The sequence below is a fragment of the Haemaphysalis longicornis genome, unplaced genomic scaffold (genome assembly GCF_048455015.1).
Source record: "Haemaphysalis longicornis isolate Haplotype H1 unplaced genomic scaffold, Haemaphysalis longicornis Haplotype H1 scaffold_1, whole genome shotgun sequence".
Lineage (NCBI taxonomy): Eukaryota > Metazoa > Arthropoda > Arachnida > Ixodida > Ixodidae > Haemaphysalis > Haemaphysalis longicornis.
In genome coordinates this window covers 257,681,974-257,703,129 of record NW_027526203.1, presented here as the reverse complement: position 1 = coordinate 257,703,129, position 21,156 = coordinate 257,681,974, and the positions used below count along the sequence as shown (strand labels likewise).

The 21,156-nt window shown below is 48.5% G+C and overlaps 1 protein-coding gene across 6 annotated transcripts in view; it reads right to left on the bottom strand.

The window, feature by feature from the left end:
- LOC144169429 (uncharacterized) overlaps positions 1 to 20,346 on the bottom strand; it is a 55,110-nt gene extending 34,764 nt beyond the window's left edge. For 2 of the 6 annotated variants that reach the window (XM_077698589.1, XM_077698581.1), the window contains exon 1: positions 19,421 to 20,346. In XM_077698589.1, coding sequence (XP_077554715.1) covers positions 19,421 to 19,894 — 474 coding nt within the window. In that variant the 5' untranslated portion in view covers positions 19,895 to 20,346. Of the gene's footprint in view, positions 1 to 3,214; positions 3,257 to 3,546; positions 3,785 to 19,420 lie in introns of those variants that run through there. The other 4 variants (XM_077698607.1, XM_077698597.1, XM_077698616.1 and 1 more) reach the window with 3 other exon arrangements.
- Positions 20,347 to 21,156: the final 810 nt, after the last annotated feature.

Below are 21,156 nucleotides of genomic sequence, written 5' to 3'. Positions count from 1 at the left end.
TACCTGTTTATTCTGAAAATAAATAAAAACGATTTTCGCCTATGGGAAAATGGCGGCGATTTGGACGTGCGAGCTCGAAAACCGGGTTTTCTGATCGTCTGTTAGCTCATTTCTAGGTGCATTTTCTGATCGTCTGCTGCACCATTTGGCTCCGTACGTGAATCCCAAACATGCGTTTCACTCTGCAGGTGGTTCCGTCGTTCCAACATCAACTTGCGCTGGCTCGCACGTCCAAATCAGCGCCCATTTTCCCATAGGCGAAAATCGTTTTTATTTATTTTCAGAATAAACAGGTAAGTACCGTTGTTGTTCCCGGTGTCAAACAAAATAGACCACAAAATGCGACCTTTGTGTGAAGTTTGAGCGCGAACAGAGCGGCAGATCGCTCAGGAAAAATTTTTAAAGTGTTCCAGTTATCGTCGCAACACCCTGTATTTCTAGGGACCATACCATTCGTGTCGGACTGCTCTCTCGCTCTATCAGGCCTTTATTTGATTTCGCTTTTCTCTAGTTTTTCGTCTTTTATTCGTCTATTACGCGTGCGTGCGTACATTTTTGTACGTCTCTGTTCCGAGATGAGTGGCGGCAGTCGACGCCAGTTCACCGCGGCGTTTAAGCTGACAGCGATTGAGTCACCGAGCAGAATGGGAATATGGCGGCGTAACGCCAGTTAGGTGTTTCAGAGAAAAGTGTGCGGTACTGGCGGAGCCAGAAAGCTAAGCTGTGCGCGTGCAACCCCCGAAACCGATTGTTCTGTGGACGTCAAGCGGTGCACCCCGAGTTGGAGAACGAAGTGGCGGACTTCGTCCGGGAACTTCGCTCACAATCGCTCCGGAGGCCATGCGCGGACCGGCTCCGCGAACTGTACAATGAGTGGATAGCCGGTGACAACAAAAAGACCTATACGGGCCGGTTGCGACCGTGTCAAGCTGGGTGTCCTTCTCTGGGCAGTCGCTGCCCGACGACATGGTTACACGAGCGTTCAGGAAGTGCTCCATCAGCAACGCGCCTGATGGCATGGAAGATGACAGTGCGAAGCAGTCATCCTCGGACGACCGCGAGAGCTCGGACGAGTGACTTCGGCAGGCATAGTGAGTGGCAGTGACAGACGGGCGTCGAAAATAAATATAGACATTGTGAGTGCGCTTCTGTGCCAAATTCTTTTTTTTTTTGTCAACTTTTCCCACCTCAAGGTAGGGATCCCCCGGTTCGTCCGGGGGATCCCCGTCCATCACCCCTCGAACAAAAGCGGTGTCCCGTAGGTTGAGCGTGAAAAAACCGCAAAATATCGCAGACGAAACAAGGTCGACCTATATACCGGGTCGACCTATAATCCGGTTTATTAGTTGTTGCACTAGTGGCGGAGCCGCTTGCGTAGAAGCGTACGATAGAGAATGGCCAGCCTTCTTTGAAGACCTCCGGCCGCCGCCGCTGTCGTACCGCTGCGGCAGCCTCCTTGTGCGTGGAGTGGTCCCTCACCATCTGCTTCAAGACAGCGACCTCCCTCTTCATACGTGGACACTTCGATGAGGCATCGTGAGGTTCCTCACAGTTGGCGCACTGGAGGGGTTTCGGCACATAAGGTCGGACACGCTGACGGAAATGACCCGCCTTAACATGAGAGGAAGGCTGTCGCCCCTGAAAACAATCTTCAGGCACCTTGACCTACCAATGCGGCTTACTTGTCTGATAACGATACCTTCATCCGCAGGTTTGATCAGTATTGGCAGGTCCTTCTCCGGGATAGACGTATCGATGTCATAAATGACGCCTATCGTCGTGCCTCCATACGGGGTGGCATGGGCTCGCACTTTTATGTCGTCCAGTGACGTAATCTTCCGCAAAACCTCCAGTACACTCCGATGCTCCACGTCGATGGCCAAGATGTCCCGCCGGAAATTCATCCTCACGTCCTTGACCTCACCTGGCACAGTAGCTTCGAGGAACGCGGAGACTGCTTGCTTGTTGAGCAGCCTCAACCCTCAAGTTGTCCGTCTTGGCCTCTGGTACAACAGTATCGTGTGCACAGGGTGCTTAGGCACGGGCTTCACAGTCGAGGTGCTCGATCGCGAAGAAGCCGTGAGGAGCCTTCTTTTCGCCTTTTTCCCCAGGTGCAGCTGAAACCCATCGTCGGAGTCACTGTTGCCGTCACTGGGCGCCGTGTAGAGCTCGGTGTCCTCGCTGTCCACGTCAGCTGGGAGGCTGGCGCGCTTCCTGGAGGAGGTGCCCTCCGGCGGATCGACGTCGCACGGTTCGTCCGGGGGATCCCCGTCCATCACCCCTCGAACAAAAGCGGTGTCCCGTAGGTTGAGCGTGAAAAAACCGCAAAATATCGCAGACGAAACAAGCAGCGTCCCACAAGAGGCAGCGGAAACAAAAGGAAAGCAACGGGCTAACAATAGTTTTACAATGCAGCGGGTTGCTTGGCTCACGCAATCAAAGAGGGGAGAGCAGACGACAATCTGCATAGCAGACGACAAGCGGGCGTCTTGGTGACGTGATGCGCACGATATATCACATAGCCTCGTTGGAAACGAACTGCGCATGCGTGCGAAGTTACCCGGAACGCCGACAGGCGACTCCCGTACACAGAATGACACGTGCCCCCGTGTTCACCCCAACTGTGATCAAGATATTACAATTAACTGTGAAAACATTGCGCTGCTTACGTTTACAAAGCCGAATATCAAGACGATAGGCGTACACAGGAAGCGCTCTAACAACTCAACTGCGTAGCAGTTTGCCACACATTTGTTTGTCGGTTTTGTCTCGTTTTCCTGTGTCCTCCACCTCTGCCTGGGACGCCCGCTGCCGGCTGCTCCGCTTGCGGTTCGACTGCTGCAACGTGGCGCAACGCCTGCACCGGCGCGGGCGCAAGCAACGTTACCAAAAACATTGGGCGCAAGGACTTCCCCACATGTGCGGACTGTCCGCAACCAGAGACGCTGGTGCACCTACTCTGTTTCTGCCTTCCACAACACTTAACGCCTTCCACGACACTAGGCCATCTAAACGATAGAATGACCCGATAACCTACAAAAAACATGAGGAATCACGACTTCAACGACAAGGAAGTGCCCGCACCTGAATAGTCTCAACGGAAAGGAAAGAAGCTCGGTGCGCAAGAAACGACCTAATGAGGGCACACAAAAATTCAAGATTAACGAAGAAGCACATCAGAAATATCGACACCATAAAGGAAACTTGCGCTCACCGTTGAAGACGCTTGATAGATGTCGCCATGACAGCAGCATGGCTTCAGAGGGGTAGCGTTGGCCAAGGTAAAACGTGAAAAAAATCTCTGAAAACCCCGACGTCGAAACGAAGCATGCGAAAACGGCGGAACCGGTTAGCCCTACGATGTGCAAGCACAAGTACCGCAAACAAGGCTCCACCAAGGCACCTGACCCACTGCGGACTTATAGGGGAGACGAAGGTGAAAATGGGAGATGCACGAAAAAGGAACGTTACACGCAAAAAAAAAAAAAAAAAAAAAAGAGCCAACCGGTACATGAATTTTGCTTACATGAACAGGTTAGTGCTTACATTGCGGTGCCGAGCTCCATAATTGTGCTGTCGCCGCTTCCAAGTTGTGCTGTATTCTGCATTTTGTACTGTGTGTGTTGATAGGAACATGTCAAAAGATCTCGCAAAAATTAAAGAGGACCTGCCAAGCGAAATTGAACTTCGATGAAATTCGCTAGGAAATGAAAAGTTCGCGAGAAGGTATTGAACGCGCACTTCTCAGTGACTTTAGAGATCTGCGCAACGAAGACTGATAAAAACTGATAAAAAGCCTTGATCATGCGCAGGGAACAATCCAAGAACTGAAGAAAAAAGTAGACATTGAGGTAGAAAAAACGAAGAGATAACAAACGAAAACGAGGCACTTCGGGCAAGAAATAGCACTTCGGACCGCCGAACTGAAGAGCTAGACTAACAGATTGCTCGACAGGAACAATACTCGCACAATTGAAATTTAAGGCGTCGAGAGCAAGGAAAATGAAAGCGTAGAGAACATTGTTTCAGATTTGATTGATTGTAGGGTTTAACGCGCCGACGCAACGCAGGCGATGAGGCGCCTGCGTTGCCCGCCAGGTGGGATCCGAACCCACGACCTACAGAATACCGGTCTGGTGCGATAACCGGTATTCTGTAGGTCGTGGGTTCGGATCCTACCTGGCGGGCATTTTTTTCTCCACTTTCTTTCTTTCTTTCCAAATTCTTTATCTATTTCAATGACCTACCACATCCTCCCCTTTGCTTTCCGAGGTTTTCTTGGCTGTGGCTGCCATCTCTTATTTCAGTGTTATTTTCAACGAGACCCTCATTTCCTATTCTAAATCGCTATATATATATATCTATATATATCTTAGATATCAGTGTGTCGAACCGAACCGAAAACCGAAACAACCGAAAAAAGAAAAAAAAAAGTTCCTGCGTTTTTGCATCCGCCCCATTCCATAGGGGCGATTTCCCGTGCAAGCCGGGTGAACTTCCCAAGCGTTGTAGTCCCACACAAGGGCCGAGCGTCAGGCCGGGGAGTCGCTTGTACCTATTTTACCGATAGGTGCCCGGCGCCATATGCACCAAGGAACACGAATTCACACGGTGCCTTCCACAGCCACGGTGGACGCTCAACTCGCAACCGCCTGTGGCAGGACATGCCGCCAGACTCTTTCACCCCGGCAATGGCGCAACGCGGCATAATGGCCGGGGGCCCCGCCAGATGGACAAGGGTCAGGGGCCCCTCGATAGGGTAAAGGCAGCTTTCCAGACGTTGATGCCCCTTTCAAGGGTCCGCACTCGACCAGGGACGCCTGCACCCATTAAAGAAACCGGTGGGTGCCCGGCGGCACCAGGATTCGAACCCAGTACCTTCCGCATACCAGGCGAGTGCTGTACCTCTGAGCCACCGCTGCGGTTGAAAGTTACGACCCCTTCAAACAGGGCATTTCCCGACAAAGTCGGGTAACTTCCCAAGCACGAGATCCCCTGTGTAGGGGGTGCTTGTACCAATTTTTTACTGGTTGGTGCCCAGCGGTACCGAAGTACCTCCCACATTCTCGCACCCCATGGTACAAACCGACGTGGTGGAACGGTTTCCAGTACACTGGATCACCCGTACGGGGGGCGCCTGTCCCCATTTTTATTCTGGTGGGTGACCAGCGGCTCCAGAAGAACCTACCACGTCTGCCGCAGTGGTGGTGCGTGTCCAAGCCCTTCATCCCCCGCCGAGACAGAAGGCGCTTGTACCCTTTGAAATGGTGGGTGCCCAGAGGTCCCAGACCCCGCCCGAAGGGGTTCGAGGTTACCAGTTTATGCCGAAACGGTTCGACCCTCCGTTGTTGATATTGCACTGCAATGCAATTCATGTCTTTTTTCTTTCACGTACCATCGACTTCGTACCCGCTCGCGCACTTCCCCTCCAGACAATTGAACATTATCATGCTCTATGTAACCACAAGGGAAATGAACGAGCACCAATGTAGCAATGGTCTGTCGCTGCTGGAAGCGTGAGCGTACTGCAAGCTGACCAAACGAAATGTCATTTTGGCAGCGTGCAGGGGATATAAAACGACTTTGCCCTTCCCTAGCTGCGACTTTATTGGAGCAGTCAGGCTGCAGGAGTGCTCCACTGCGCAACAGCGAAAGCCCACACCCGGTGTGTGCAAACGTTTTGCATTTCATAATTTTTTTCAATGGTCCGACACCTGCAAGTTGTTTATACTTGACAAGTGTGACCGCCTGAGGAGCTGCTCAGTGGCTAAGCAGTTTGCTGCTGACCACAAGTGGCCTTGATCTCCCTTCCCCGCGACCGTTTTTCTGAAGTAGATGGAAATCGAGAACGTCCGTGTATCTAGATTTTGATCCACGTTTAATATCACCAACTGGTTAAAATAAGTCTGCCGGCCTGCAACATAAGCTGCTCTTCGGAGCAGAGATATAACACGGGGCATCAAATGCGCCAGCTTTTTTTTTAAAAAAATGTGTTTACACGCAAAACAACAAAACAGAAAAGGCGAATCACGTTTTTTTTAAACATTACGCAAAAAGTAAGTAAAAAAGAACACCAAAACGTGGATATTGCTCTATACTTTCCTTTGAACTGCCTTTCGCAACCAAACGTGTCATCAATGCGAAGGAAGTGAGTTAATTCCGTGGTCAGTTTTTGAGGGCAGTACAGTGGACAAGTTACGTTTTTTACAGACACAAATAACAACAGATGTGCTAGGGAAAACTGTTAAGGGGCGAACTTAATCCCTTGACAAGAAACTGCATCCCTCGACATTGTCTTGGAAGCAGAAACAGTAATAAAGCAGATGACACGTGCAGAAAGGCTGGCCGGTACCCTGTCCCATTCACCCAGCGATCATCTTTTGTACTTGTTCTGCAGTTTTGTTTCTTTCAGATCTGCTTTTTTTCGAAGGCGTACTTGTACTGACTCCCCAACTCGCTACATTACTTCTACTGCTACTCGTTCCGGAGGGGAGTACTGCTGTGGACGAATTAAAGAGCGTCTACCCAAAAAAGTCCCATCTCATGCTCCTCGCGTCAAATTTCCCTTTCATTTTGTAACAGCATAATCTGTTATAAGATACCGCAATGTAGCACACGGAACGATGGCCGGGGGTAAGGTGGCACGATGACATACTGATTGTAATGCACACATCCGGTATAGCTATCGCAAAAGGAATTGCAGTGGTCAGAGCAATTGGCCGCGAGGCCCACCACTGGAGAGGCCGGCGCTGCGATCGTTTTGACGTCACTTGTAGGATCACCGTTCCTATCTTGCTGCGTAGTTGGCTTGCAGCGCGTGACACCTCGCTTAGGAAGCGCGTTCTAAAAGTATTTGCGTGTTAATTTCCTTCGTTTGAAGTTAATTCTCAGTGCGTCAAGCGCAGTTCGGCCTCATGGGGACTTTATAACCCTATCAACTGTGGTGGATTATCCGCAAACACCATGAGCGTGGTGGTGCGACCGAAGCGTAAGCAGCGGCTTGTTTCCCCGATCAACAATGTGAACTACGACGATCGCTGAGTGAAGTTTCTAGATTTCCCTTGTTTGCAAGAAATGTGTAAAGCAGGAAATCGTGAAGCGTTAACTGCTCGCAGAAGCACACGCACCCGCCGTGCCTGCCCGCACGGCCGACGGTGCGGCTCGAACAGACGCAGGTCGCGGCAGCAACAACTTGTCGCCGCTTTTTAAAATCACACAAGTCGTGGAAAATAAGTTCCAGATTGGTGAAAGTGGATGTTAGTGTGATGAAAAATTCTGATAGGTAGTGTCATCAGCTGTGGTTTTCAAAGCGATGCTCAAATATCTGCCGCGAAGTTACGCCGACCGGCCGCGTAGGTCGGTCCCGGCAGCGCCGGCGCGTTCACGCACGGTGCGGCGAGCGGTCGAAGGATGGCTATGTTTGCGCGCAAGAATCGGCCGAGGCCGTGCAGGGTATCTTGATCGTCGATCGCTTCAACGGAAATCACCGCGCTTACAGAGTTCCCAGCGCGGTGAAACGTTCTGTTAGGGACTGTCACTCGCAACTCTAACGGCGATGAAATATCTGCTGCGACGCCAAGCCTAAAGTTCCCAACATCCGATTACGTGCATCCGAAGCCGGCTGCGAGCTGTTAAGGAAGGCCCTCCCGTCGCGCACGCGCGTGTTGCATTTGGGTTCCTCTAGCTCCTTGGGGGTCCCCAACGCTCGGTTCTCCTATTCTAAATCTCCCATTACCCAAAATCATTAACGACGTGTTTCGCCTCGTACGCAGCCTCCCCTTCTGTGAGCAGTCGTGAGTTTCGAAATTGATGATTGAGAAAGGCCGGCGCACTGTAAACATACAAAACACGCTGCAATTATAAATGACCACGCCGAGAACCTAATGAAAACTAAATATATATAGCCTTGTAAAAACCCGCTCGAAGGCGTTAAAAACTCGCGTTCATACCGTTCATACATTGCGGACAAGTTGTCGCCAAAAGTAAACATCATCCGTGCAGAGTACAGGCTACGGCAGTGATCGTTAATCAAATCCGGGCCTGACTATAAAAACATCGTAGGGGAAATAGGCACTGATTAAGCCAAACTGCAGACCATAACAATACTTTTAAGCATGTGCGGCGAAGCAATCTGATCACCGTTCTCACGTAGTCATTCATTTACCAGGCAATACGAGCAGTTCGCGCGGTGAGATCATAAGTGAGCGACGCGTTTCCGTCGCTGTTACAAGGTGTTTCCTTGCACACGCATGTATTTCATAATGAATTTACAGCGTGCTTTTCTCGGCATGAGCTGCATCGTCCTCGGCGTTAGCTGGCTGCGTATGTAAGAGCTGTGGGTCGCGATAGTAGCAACTACCTAAACGCGGCGGTATCGCCGGGAACAAGCGAGTCGCTGATTGCTGACCTGGATTATTTGGTTTACAGACAACTTTTTTGCATTAAATCCACAAGGAGGGGGCGAGACGGTGGCCACAACAAGAAAACACGCTTCCGCATACGCACGGGAAATGAGTTGTAGCAGACGACAGCACGATTCGGCGTCCTACAAGTGACGTCACTCGTAGGTGGCGCCACGGTATGTCCTCGAGGCCAATAATGCAGTGACTGAGCGTTAACTAAAGCTTACTTTTTTCAAAAGTGTGGCTAACACATTCGATAAGGTGACAGCTAATAAATTATTCTGGGTGACCAAATAATCTAATTCATTGGTAGTATTTATGTGCCTGTTGTAGGATTTTTCTGTTTCGATACAAATATAAAAAATGTGCGCCATTGGTATTAAGCGCAGGTATTTGAACGCGCCAGTACGCAGGCCTAAATTTAAGGCTTCAAGGTTAGCGTGATGGGCGACTCCATAGCGACGATTGTGATTTCAACAAAAAAGGAAAGGGCAGAAAATATATCCACCATCATATCTCTTGGCGGTGCGCATGGCTTTATGAATAGTGGCTAGGACAACATAAAGTCCGGGCGAGAAAGTAGGTGGTAAATCGTCGCCACTTCATCTGTTTTTCTAATATATCGGAATTGTTTAAAGTTTGCTTTGCAATTGCGCCACTGCCCTTGGGGAACACCAGCATTTTAAATTTTTGTTTGTATTTTGATTTGACTGTCGTTTCAAACTACGAAATGTTTTTTTTCTAATTTCAGGGATAATTCAACTCATCAAACCGGTTCGCGAACCGGTTCGAGCACCCGAACCGGAACGAAATGATTTCGCCTGAACCAGAACCGTAACCGCACCGGTATTTTTTTCGGTTCGACACACTAATATATATATATATATATATATATATATATATATATATATATATATATATATATATATATATATATATATATATATATCAGGGTGTCGAACCGGAACCGAACCGAACCGAAAACCGGAACCGAACCGGTATTTTTGCCGGAACTGAACCCGAACCCGAACCATTATTTTTTGAGCCGGCTGAACCCGAACCGGAACTGAACCGAAAAAAGAAATAACGGTTTCCGGTTCTCGACAAAACGGTTCGACCATCCCGTTATTGATAACGGGTGGTAAGTGTCATTAGGGGCTTCTTTCTTTCACGCGCCATCAACTTCGCAATCTCTCGCTCACTTTTACCCGTTCAATGAATCAAAACACTCCGAACACGCTCATCACGGTCACAACATGGTGACAATTTGATTACTTGATTGATTGTGAGGTTTGTTAATGCGCCGACGCAAGGCAGGCGATGAGGCGCACCGCAGTGGAGGGCTCAGGATTAATTTTGACCACTTGGGGATCTTTAATGTGCGCTGAAATCTCGTACACACGGGCGTTTTCGCTTTTCGCCTCCATCAGAAAAGCGGCCGCCGCGGCCGGAAATCGAACCCGCGTCTTTCGGCTCAGCAGCACAACGCCATAGCCACAACATGGTGAAACGACTGCACACCAGTATAGCTATTAAGGCTCCTAATTGCAATGGTATGTTGCTGATGGTCGAGCAAGCAGGGTGCAAGGCTGGGAAGAAGAAATGTCAAACTCTTGGCAGCCTGCACGATGTTTGAAGCACCGAATTCACCCTTCCCGCGGTCGCCGGTGCGCCTGTCACCACGCCCCCACAAGGGGCCTTAAAAGGCTCAATAAAACGTTTGTCGCTCTCTCTTTCTCCCTCATTGGGACAGTGCAAGTGCAATCAGTCCACGAGATTGTTGCACTGTGTACCAGCCAAGGTTCAAGCCCTACATTTGCCTATGCCTATTTACAGCAGCTAAAGAGTGTTGAAATTTTGGCTTTTAGGTACATGCATAATCACAAGAATTAAAACAGCGCCACTAACGGGACACACGAAGAAAGGGACGCACATATGTTTGTCATTGGTTCGAGACATCGGCTTTATACAAGCGAGGCGAACCTCACGAAACGAGGAAGAGGGGAAAATAGGGCGAAGGGGCCGGAGAAATAAGATTCTTAACGTACTGCACGGGGAAAGAGAACATTGATTGATTATGAGGTTTAACGCGCCGACGCTACACAGGTGATGAGGCGCGCCCCAGTGGAAGGCTCCGGATGAATTTTGACCACCTGGGGATCTTTAGCGAGCGCCGAAACCTCGAACACACGGGCGTTTTCGCTTTTCGCCTCCATCAGAAAAGCGGCCGCCACGGCCGGGAATGGAAACCGCGTTTTTTGGGCTTAGCAGCACGCCACTGAGCCACCGCGGCGGGTGAGGTAAGCGAAGATACGTGTCTATTCGAAATTCTAGAGACTGTGTTCTTTCGAATTGACAGGTGTGCCCAGCGTTGGGCACTGTACGTTTGGTTTCGCTGATTTCCACTAGCGTCTTTGGTAGTCTCTTGTACAGGTAAAGCTGCTCTTTACAGGCGAATAAAACGCCATGTTGTGTGCGCGGGCGTGTGTTTGCGCGCTTTACGTGGAAGTTTTCTTTGTTGATTGTTTTGCAGGCAGCATTCGCTCTTGATTGTCGCAGTAAGCCCGATAACGAAGGGGCCGCAGCCCCTGGTCGGCGATATTTTTCCGCCGCGTCATCTTACATGCTTGGCCAAGGATCCTAAATGGACCATGAAAACAAAGCCCTACCTTGCCTTGTTTGAAAGATCTGCCTTTGGTGACTCGTTAAGGAAGTTGTTTTTACAAGAAGTGGTGAGAAACACCGAAAAAACTTTCAAATTTTCTGCCACCCAGCATCAGCAGTGACGTAACAAGGAAGTAATTCAAGCAAAATGGGCAATGTCTTAAGTCATTATTAGCATCTAAGCAGTACAATAAAAAGAAGAAAGGGGCACCAATAAATAACACACTCATGTCTCTTGGCGGCGGCTTTGTGTAGTCTCTAGGATGACAGTAGGGGTGGTGAAAAAGAGGCTGGTACATTTTCTGTTACACCTGGCCAATATTTTCAAATTTGACAGTAGTATTGCAGCTCATTTTCAAAAAACCACTAGTTCGAGTGAAGAAAAAAAGTACTTCAGTTTTGATGAATTTGAAGTATACAAAACTGATTTTTCACGCCTTGCTAATAATTCAGTTCTGAACCGGTTCACGAACCGGTTCAACACTCCGAACCGGTTCGCGAACCGGTTCGTGGATAGAATTAGTCGAACCGGAACTGAACCGGAACAAAATAAATTTACCTGAACCCGAACCGTAACCGAACCCGTATTTTTTTCGGTTCGACACACTGATATATATATATATATATATATATATAGAGAGAGAGAGAGAGAGAGCCTTGGAGCGTTTTAAAAGTATCTAACGCAGTGTAGTATATTCAAGCACAGCCACCTCGACTACCGCTTCCGTATGTTATAAAACATCCCGGCGTGGTATTATTCTGCTTAGGAATACGGCATGGTAACGTATGCCTCGTTTGGCGTTCGTGCATACTTTTTAAACACGAAAATTGTACAAATGAGTGCCATCATCAACTACAACAAGAAGTATCATTCTTTCTGCGGCGAGCATCTACAGGAAACACGGTGAAAAGAGCATGGCAGAGGCGGCCGATCCGGCCGGAAGTCCAGGTATGACGTTTTCCGGTCGGTTTTCGGCTCCGCTCTTCGGTCTTCGGCATCGCGCGCCGAGACGGGGGCGGGACATTGGGCCACTTTTGTTTGCGTATTGCGCCGCTTCTATTGCATGTATTGCAAAAATATTTCGTACACGGGAACTATTCAATGTGTACTTGCTGCTAGTAAACTTTTCTTTTAATTCTAAAACCGCTTCTTCTTCGCTTTAATGAACACTATTGCCCGGTCCTAAAAACAATTCTTAGAATGGCGGTTAGGCGGAAACGGGAGCATGACTGAAAGTTTGTGTGGTCCGTAAATGGAAAGATCTTGGCAAAGCACCCGCAGCGGTGGCTCAGTAGCTATGGCGTTGTGCTGCTGAGCACAAGGACGCGGGTTCAATTCCCGGCCGCAGCGGCCGCTTTTCTGATGGCGGCGGAAAGCAAAAACGCCCGTGTGTTCAAGAATTCGGCTCAGCCGAATGGGGCTCAGCCGAGTATCGGTGGACGCTGCAGACGGATGGTGCAGTGGCCCTCCAAACAGTTTCTCGCGTTCACCGCTAGGGCTTCGCGCATGCGCAGTGGCGTCTTGAAAAAGGCGGATTAATCCGGAGCCCTCCACTACGGCGCGCCTCATCGCCTGTGTAGCGTCGGCGCGTTAAACCCTGCATCCATCAATCTTGGCGAAGCAAACAGAAGATAGCAACTCTCTGCACATCACTTGCGAAAAAATCTAGCGAAGATTTTCTAAGCACTGTGATACCGCAACCACACCTCCACGCATGGCTGAAGGCAATCATCATAATTTTGTTTTACCCAATACTTCAATACCAAAGCAAAAATCATTCATATCGGTCTTGCATTATAACGCCTGCTCTGCTTCTAACTTCTAACAAAAGTAACACCATTGCAAACTTTTCAAGTGAATTTAAATGTAAGTTTAAAATAATGCTTTTTTACAGAAACACAGAATATTGCTTCTTAAACGCACGAATCAGCGGGAGGCGGGCTAGCTATTTGCATTGACTCCTCTCTTAAATTCGAGCTTGTCTTGGGATATTCCACAATTACAAACGACTATAAAATGTTAACAATTAAACTAAATCGAGATATTGTTTCGGTTTTGTACAGACCTACAGGCGCTAACGCATCACTTTTTTGCGTTGTATGGAACTTTTCTGGACTTTATCAATGACTAATCTGCGGTGGTGACTTCAGCATTAATTGCTGAACATTCAAGTACTGCCGATACGTTAAATACCATTACTCAGTCAAACGGCTTCACGAAAGCAATCAACACGCCAACTCGCGTCACGATGTTTTCCTTGTCCATCCTCGATTTAGTTGTCACTAATCGTGACGCAGTTGTTGCCGACATTGCGACAATTACAAATGATATCAGTGATCATTGCCCAGTTTTTACATTATATTGCTCGGAAAAACGACAGATGCAACGAGGTGCTAAGCCAATTCGTGTGAAATGCGTGAGTGACGAAGCTTTAGAACGTTCTAGACAAGATATCAGCCTGCATGATTGGACCTGCGTAACATATGAAAGGAATGCTAACATTGCATACCATGCGTTCGTTCTATCTTTCATTTAGATCTACAGTTCACATTTTCCATTCAAGTCGCTCAAACCTAGTAAAAGGCCAAATAAGCCATGGGTCACTAGGTCACATCTAGCCATGATAAAAAAGAAAAATCGCCAGTACCGTACCTTCCGTGTCTTAATATTGCCAGCAGAGCGACACTGATGGTGGGGTAGATCCTCCCATCGAATGCCAGACGACCCATCGGGGGTACATTGAAGCCCGTGTTCACCCACTACATACACCAAAGTTAAGCATCACAGTCGAAGTTATCAAAATGGCAGCATTCCTTAAAGGAGTACTGACACGAAATTTTCGTGTTACGTTTTTTTTTCGCTGCTATGCGTGCCTACCAGCCCACTAATCATAGAATGACAGATTAGACGGTCGAGCGCAGCGTAAACATTCATTTACGGCGTCGTTTATTCGTGCCAGTTTCGGTTTCGACTGAAAAACGCCGAGCGGCCGCCATAACAGGATGTATCACATGACGTCACCATTCTTGCCGCATCGTTGCCTCTCTGGAAGCGCGCACGAGCGAGCGCACGCGCGCGCCCAGACCGGCCGAGGTCTTCGCCGTCCCCACAGGCCCGGGCAGCATGACGTCAGTCCCAAAACCATGACGTGTACACACGCCCGAGCAGCGCGCGCCAACCACAGCCAGCGCGTCGTTGCCCAGCGCCTATAGACAATAGTCTGCTGGACGCGCCATTCCTGCTGCTTCACGGAGATTCACGTCGAGGCTCCTCGCTCTTGTTGCTCGCCTACCTATCCCTTTATCACTCCCTTTCTCCTCTCTAATCTTTATATACCCCTCCTCCCCCTCCCCCCCCCGCACTGGGTTGTATGCAGGTGAGCCCCCAGCTGGGCTCAATAATATCCCCAGTGCATCTCCTTTCCTTTTCTCTTGAACCACTTAGTAGTAGTAGCTTCGTCACGGGAGCCCCGACGTCGGCAGTTTGGGGCAAGTAGCACATGATGTCATGTCGGCCCGCTCTGGGCTTTCTCGTGCGGGCGAAGATTAAAATGGATTTTAAATATGTTTCGCTGAACTGTTGCTGTTGAAACTTGCTGGGAGATATCTCCTGATAAAAAGGAAGCGTTTTAGATAGTTATCACAGCTTTGAAATTTCGTGTCAGTACTCCTTTAACAGGCTCGCAGGGCTTCATCTTGAAGTCTTGCTCGTTTCCTAAATGCCTTTCGAGGATGCAATAAATCGAAAACAAATCCTGGGGAGTCTCCAAATTTTTCTTCCCGTACTGATAGCAGCAAGTCCGCGTAAGGGATAAAGGTGCTACTAATATTGATCCGGAGTGGTTGCCCTGTGCATTTGGCGCGCGGCGATTCGCGGCACACTGACTGCTGTGCCAAGATGTCCTGCTGTGTCCTCGTTCCGGCCCGTAAAAATTTCTTCCGACTTTATCTTGTGCTCACTGACTGTTTCCATCTGGAGACGCAAATGCTGCTGCAACTTTAAACGGTTTATTTAAAATGTCATTTTTTAACAAAATGCGCGAAATAGAATAAACCAAGATGGTGCGTGCTGCCTTCTTCTACCGATGCCCTCTTGATATGCAGAGCATAGCTTCCCAGTGCGAACCATAAAGGCTCATCCAGTAGACAAAAGTAGAACTAAAGAGGCAGCTTTCAATGAAGCTAACCTAAATATGCTCTACCAAATGAACAGTCCGACAAGCTCACTAAATATAAGCATGATATCGCAAACTAGTGAGTCAAGTTCATGCGCCAAGTAAAATCCGGGATCACGCAGAACAAGGCCGTTCGGCCTCAAAGGATAACGAGAAAAAGAAAGAAAAAAAAAAAACACTTGGTAATCAATCAGCTTCGATTAGTCTTCGCCCAAAAGGTGGGTGCACCTAAATGTTTTGAATGACAAAGACTGGACGCACTTCCCGTTGTGGTGAATTTTAACGGCGAGGGATAATTAGAAGGGAAAGCCATGTCTAAATGGTACTTCGACGGTGCAGGCTGCTCAGGTGAGGCGATGGTGGTAGAAATATCTTCGGTTACGTGATGATCGACTATTTCAGAAAGGAGCTTCTGGTGTCCATTTTATTTCAGCAGGGGCACCCCGCTTGTAAAAAACAGCTCCGTTATGCGCACAGACGGGAGCTACAGACGGACCCTTCTCTTTTCCCTTCTGCTTACCCTACGATGTACACAATGTGGCTACGACTGACTTACGTGAGAAGCTTGCTAGAGTAAGTTCGATGCTACTCCAGCTGCAATGCTGAACGTTGGTGATTTCACCTATCGCAGCCGCCTAGTAGAAGAGAAGAAAAAAAAAAAACATGGGGAGGATGGAGGCCATTAATTCTAAGCCTTTCGAGCGAAAGCCGCAAATACGACTTTAGGCGATGCAATAAACTAGCCAGCCCATTTAAGATGAAAAGTGGTTGATTGATTGTGGGGTTTAACGCGCTGACGCAACGCAGGCGATGAGGCGCACCGTAGTGGAGGGCTCCGGATTAATTTTGACCACCTGGGGATCTTTATCGTGCGCCGAAATCTCGTACACACGGGCGTTTTTGCTTTTCGCCTCCATCAGAAAAGCGGCCGCCGAGGCCGGGAATCGAACCCGCGACCTTGTGCTCAGCAGCGCAACGCCCTAGCCACTGAGCCACCGCGGCGGGTTAGGATGAAAAGTGATAACGAGAGGTGACAAGCAGGGCTAAAATAGTTCATGACCGTGGCAGTCAGAAGATGTTTTTGGGCCCACTACCAGAGGCACATTGGCCGGGTTGCAAAAGGGAAGGCGTGCATCGGAGCACCCTGCCACTAACGGATGCATTTATGTTATTGATGCTAACGGTGACTCTGGTTTTCTGGCCGAACATGGCGGGGGCCCCGGGGTCGGAACGGATTGTGATATTCACGGGAACCTCGTTCCTTGCAGTCGTGGCAAAGCTGTGCGCAAAAAAAAAAAAAAAAAAAAAAAATTCACGCATCTCCACGAAGTGAATCATGACGAGTGGGCGAAGCACTGGGGATCGTTCTTACCGTAAATCACCCGTGCGAGTGCTTACTGCTGCTAAAACGATTTCCAATCCAATTCAATTTAATTCAATCCAATCCAAATCCAATGCGATTCCCCTCGCGCATGCGCAGCACGGCTCTCTAGGAGCACTGTCTCTCTCTCTCTCTCTAACCTTTTGTGAGCCTTTTATTTTGTTCTTGTTAACCTTTTTTGAACCTTTTGTTCACGGATGTTTCGATTTACACGGTGCTCTGCCGTGAGCACAGACAAGCCTCGGCCTTAATTGGTGCTTCGCCCCTAAGTAAACCAAGGAGGTTGTATACCTCCTTGAAGTAAACGTACGTCGCGACTCCAAACTGCGTCTCCGAACCAAAATGTTTCGCAGGTGCAAAGCGCTCAGAAGCCAGCCTGTCAAACACATGTGACACGGCCCTCGAGTGGCTCAGCCGCTGCTGTTAGGCAAAGGGATCGTTAACACTTCAATAACCCAAGCACAGATTATTCGGGGATGGAAAAGGTAGGTCTCAAATCTTTCCGAAGGAGAAACTTCGGTTATTCAGGAAAAATGCCGAGTGCAGAATTTACTTCATAAAGGCTTCCAGGGACTGGCTTCCATCTAGATTGCTGGCGTCTACTTGCGTTCCTGCTGAAGAAAACACGTACGCCGGTCGTACCCCCCCCCCCCCCCCCTATTTTTGTTGACGTTTGGGTCGCAATAAACATTCTGGAAAGTTTCTCAGCCCAATGGCAGCGGTAAAATAAGCAAGCACGAGTTGGGCAGCGAGGCTGAGGAACGGCAAGGGGGGGAGGGGGAAGGGAGGCAAGTACCGGCGCGGCTTGGGGATGGGCGGGCAAGCGCCCCTTTTGCACCCCACCTGCCCATGCTCTGGTGCGGCTCACATGGACTTGACATGGATCGACATAACGAACCGCTCACACGACTTTAAATTGAAGTGTTTTGCTGTTGGCTACAACGAACGCAGGGTGCTGGATGACCGGTAGAAACTATAATTTGTTAATATTTCACTTCATGTTTAGCACCTTCCTCTGTTTATCATGCGGCCACGAAAATGTTAAAAATATTCGAAGAGGAGGTGGCTACTTCCTCCTCCCAATATCATTACCACGGGTTAGCTATTCCATCAACCGTTAAAGAGATCACTCGCGGCCTGCGATAGCCGCCTGTTTCTTCAGCACACAACTACCACGGCACCAGGCGGCTGCAAGTGGGTGAAATCCAGCGAGCTTGGACTGCAGTCGGTTTCTTGAGACAGCTGAGGTCGACTTGAGCAGCCACCAGCACCCTTACTACAAAGACCACAAACTGAGCTTGTTCAGGGTAGGTGACTCCTGTATAATTATTATCACGCTGAGGTTAGGCCAGCTCTATGAATCCTTGGATTTTTCGAATGAGTTATGGCTACTAACGGCATACATCTGGTGGAAAAAAAAATTAAGGCAATTCCGTCGTGCGAATGTGGATGCCCAGTGCAGCTGTAGAGCACCCGGGGCTGTACACATATTCGTTTGACGTACAGAGCCATGGCACAGCTCCGCATAGGATTCTTGCACATACTTTAAATGTCCCGTCAGCACTTAGGGATAGGGTAAGGTAAGGCCTAGCTTTATGGATAAGGTAAGAGATTAATTTTATGATTACGTTCAGGGATAGGTTTTGAAATGGGGTAAAACAAAATTTAACGTCAGGTTTAGGAAAATTTTAGGGGAGGACGGGTTAGATTTACTAATCCACCCCAATCCATCATAATCCTCAATCCAACTTAATCTATATTACTATACCTTATTTTACCTTAAGCTATGTTAATCCCACTAATCCCATTAATCTACCTCATACCTGATCAACCCATCCCAACACCTTCTCAATAATAGAATAGAATAGAATATAATTTTTTATTTCATGTTCTTTATAAGACATGCAGTAATCCATTCCAATTCAACCAAATCTACCCTAATCCACTCTAAACCACCCAAGTCAATTTCAATCTACCTTAATTCCTCCTAATTCACCTTAAACCCCTCAAGCTCTGTTTAGTCAAGCTTCATCAATCCATCTTAATATAACCAACGCTACTGTAACCGTTCATCTTTACCCACTTTAACCTACCTTATTCCTTGTTAATTTATCTCAGTCTACCTTAATTATACTAAAGCCACCTAACCCTATGCTAAACTCAAGCCCCTGAATCTAGTTTAATCCACCTACTTCATCTCGCTTAATCAATACACTCTAATCTACAGTAATCCTTTAGTTTGTGCTTAATCCAATTTAGTCTTAGTCTATCATAATCCTTATTGCTCCCTAGCAATGTATCTTAATTCGCCCTACAATATTTTGACCCATCTAAATTTACGTTGACCTACCTTTATACATTTTATTAATCTTAATCCAATTAAATCTACCCTAATCAACCTTATCTTATGCCATGTTAATCCATCATATACTCACCTTAACCCATCCTAACCCCATTTAATTTAGCCTAACCCACCTTAATTCACATTATATATCTTGGTCCACCATTCTTTTCCAAAGTAGTCGAAGCATGGATCAAGTTGCAATGACATATTGTTGTGTGATACATTCGAGTTTTCTCTTGATGTCTCCTTTGCACAGCAAAGAACATGCGATCATACTTATTTCCAGGTTAAAAATGTCGATGCCTGTATTGGTTGCGTCTGTCTTTTGTTACTCTCTCTGCAATGACCCCCTAGTGAAGGTTGGCAGTATTATTCAATAAATAAATCAAGAAATAGCCTACGACACACCTTTTGTCGCCGCCCGCACGCCAGTCATGAAGCTTTGTGGACTAACCTTGTTCTTGGTGCTCAGTTCATCGGCTCCCCAGCTGGTCAGCTCGGTCTCGGTCTTCAAGTCTGAGGTCCGGTAAAGCGCTTCAGGAGCGGCGGGAACAGCCATCGTCTCCATCGTAGTTTGGTTCTCGGCCCCGAAGAGTGACGGCTGCCGTTGAGTTGCTCCCTGGCTGGCCGTCTCAGTCTTCAAGTCCGAGGTCCGGTAAAACGCCGCAGGAGAGGCAGGAACAGCTGTTGTATCTATCGTAGTTTTTTTCTTGGCCCCGACGAGTGACGGCTGCCGTCGAGTTGCTCCCTGGCTGGCCAGCTCAGTCTTCAAGTCTGAGGTCCGGTAAAACGCTGCAGAAGCGGCAGGAACAGCCATTGTCTCGATCGTAGTTTGGTTCTTGGCCCCAAAGAGTGACGGCTGTCGTTGAGTTGCCTCTGCCCTGGCTGGCCGATTGTCTCCGAGCACAGTCCTCGCCGCCGCCATCATCCAAGGCTGCAGTCGCCCTGGTTCTTTCGGCTGCTGAAGCTATTGAGTGCGGGGCCACGTTCGAGATGCGCGTCGAAGGTGGTGCCTGGTGGCAGAACCGTAGCTTCGAATAACACGTACCCGCGAGAGCGAGCAGAGGGCTATACTACGTTGCAGTGGGAGTGGATAAATTTAGAGCGTGTCAGCTACTTGTACGCCGAAGCTTTCTAAATTGTGCTACCGACCGCTTGTCACACCTTTCACGACGGCTTCAATGGCCTCTCGCTGACTGCGCCACCTCAGCCCTCACGTAATGCTCACGGCTTGGAACGCAGTCAAACATTGTTTCTTAGGCGCCCCCTAGCAACGAATCACGACTCCGCAACGAACTTCACGCGGTGATCCCCAATGGCACCCGGGCCACCTGCGCACTGCCACTTTCCCTCGTGCCTACGGCCTACCCCCGGCCGGGCACGAGCGCGCATCAGGACAGCCAGACATTTTGGAGACCGCCCCCTGTGAATCGTACGCCACTAGAGCGAACGGTAGGTGAAGGTCACCATGGCAACGCGAGGACAAGCGACGGCCGAGCATCAGAGGTCCCGTGCCGACAAGTGTTGAACTGAGAGTCCCCCCGTGAGGGAAGCGTTCGACCTTCGATGCGCGTCTTTAGCTGTTTGCAGCGTAAATAGAGGTCGAAGTCTTTAGTCTTAAATTTACAAACAAGGCAAAGAAACACACCGCCACTTTTCTATCAAGGCAGAATTCATGCTCGCTACGTTACGATAAATACAACAGAGACAAACACGGATTTTCGCATTACTTACAATGCTGTTTATGACAAGAAAAATAACTGTACACTATATAAAAACTAACAACACAACAGAACGCCAAGACTGTTTGCTGCTAGTCCTTAGAACTACGTTGCAGAAGTCCTCGAAAAGTTATACCCCTGTCAAACGTGCCTATTTAAGTGCACTTACACGGAGTGCACTTGGATAAAATGTCATTCGGGAGCAGCTAAACGGCAAACGCGAATGACACTTTACAAGGAACGCACTTTAAGCTGAGTGTGGTCCCCAAACACACTTTACCGGGGCCAGCTCGCCGAGTGAGTAATCTCGTGAACAGAAGTCCGAAAATCGGAAAAATTAACGTAAAACCGCGAGCGTTTAGATGATAATAAGTAACGTTAAAAGTTAATTATAGATATATTGCTTATTTACCTTTACAAAAATTGAAGCAGCGACGAAAAATAAGAAAATAACCTCTCTCTCAACAAC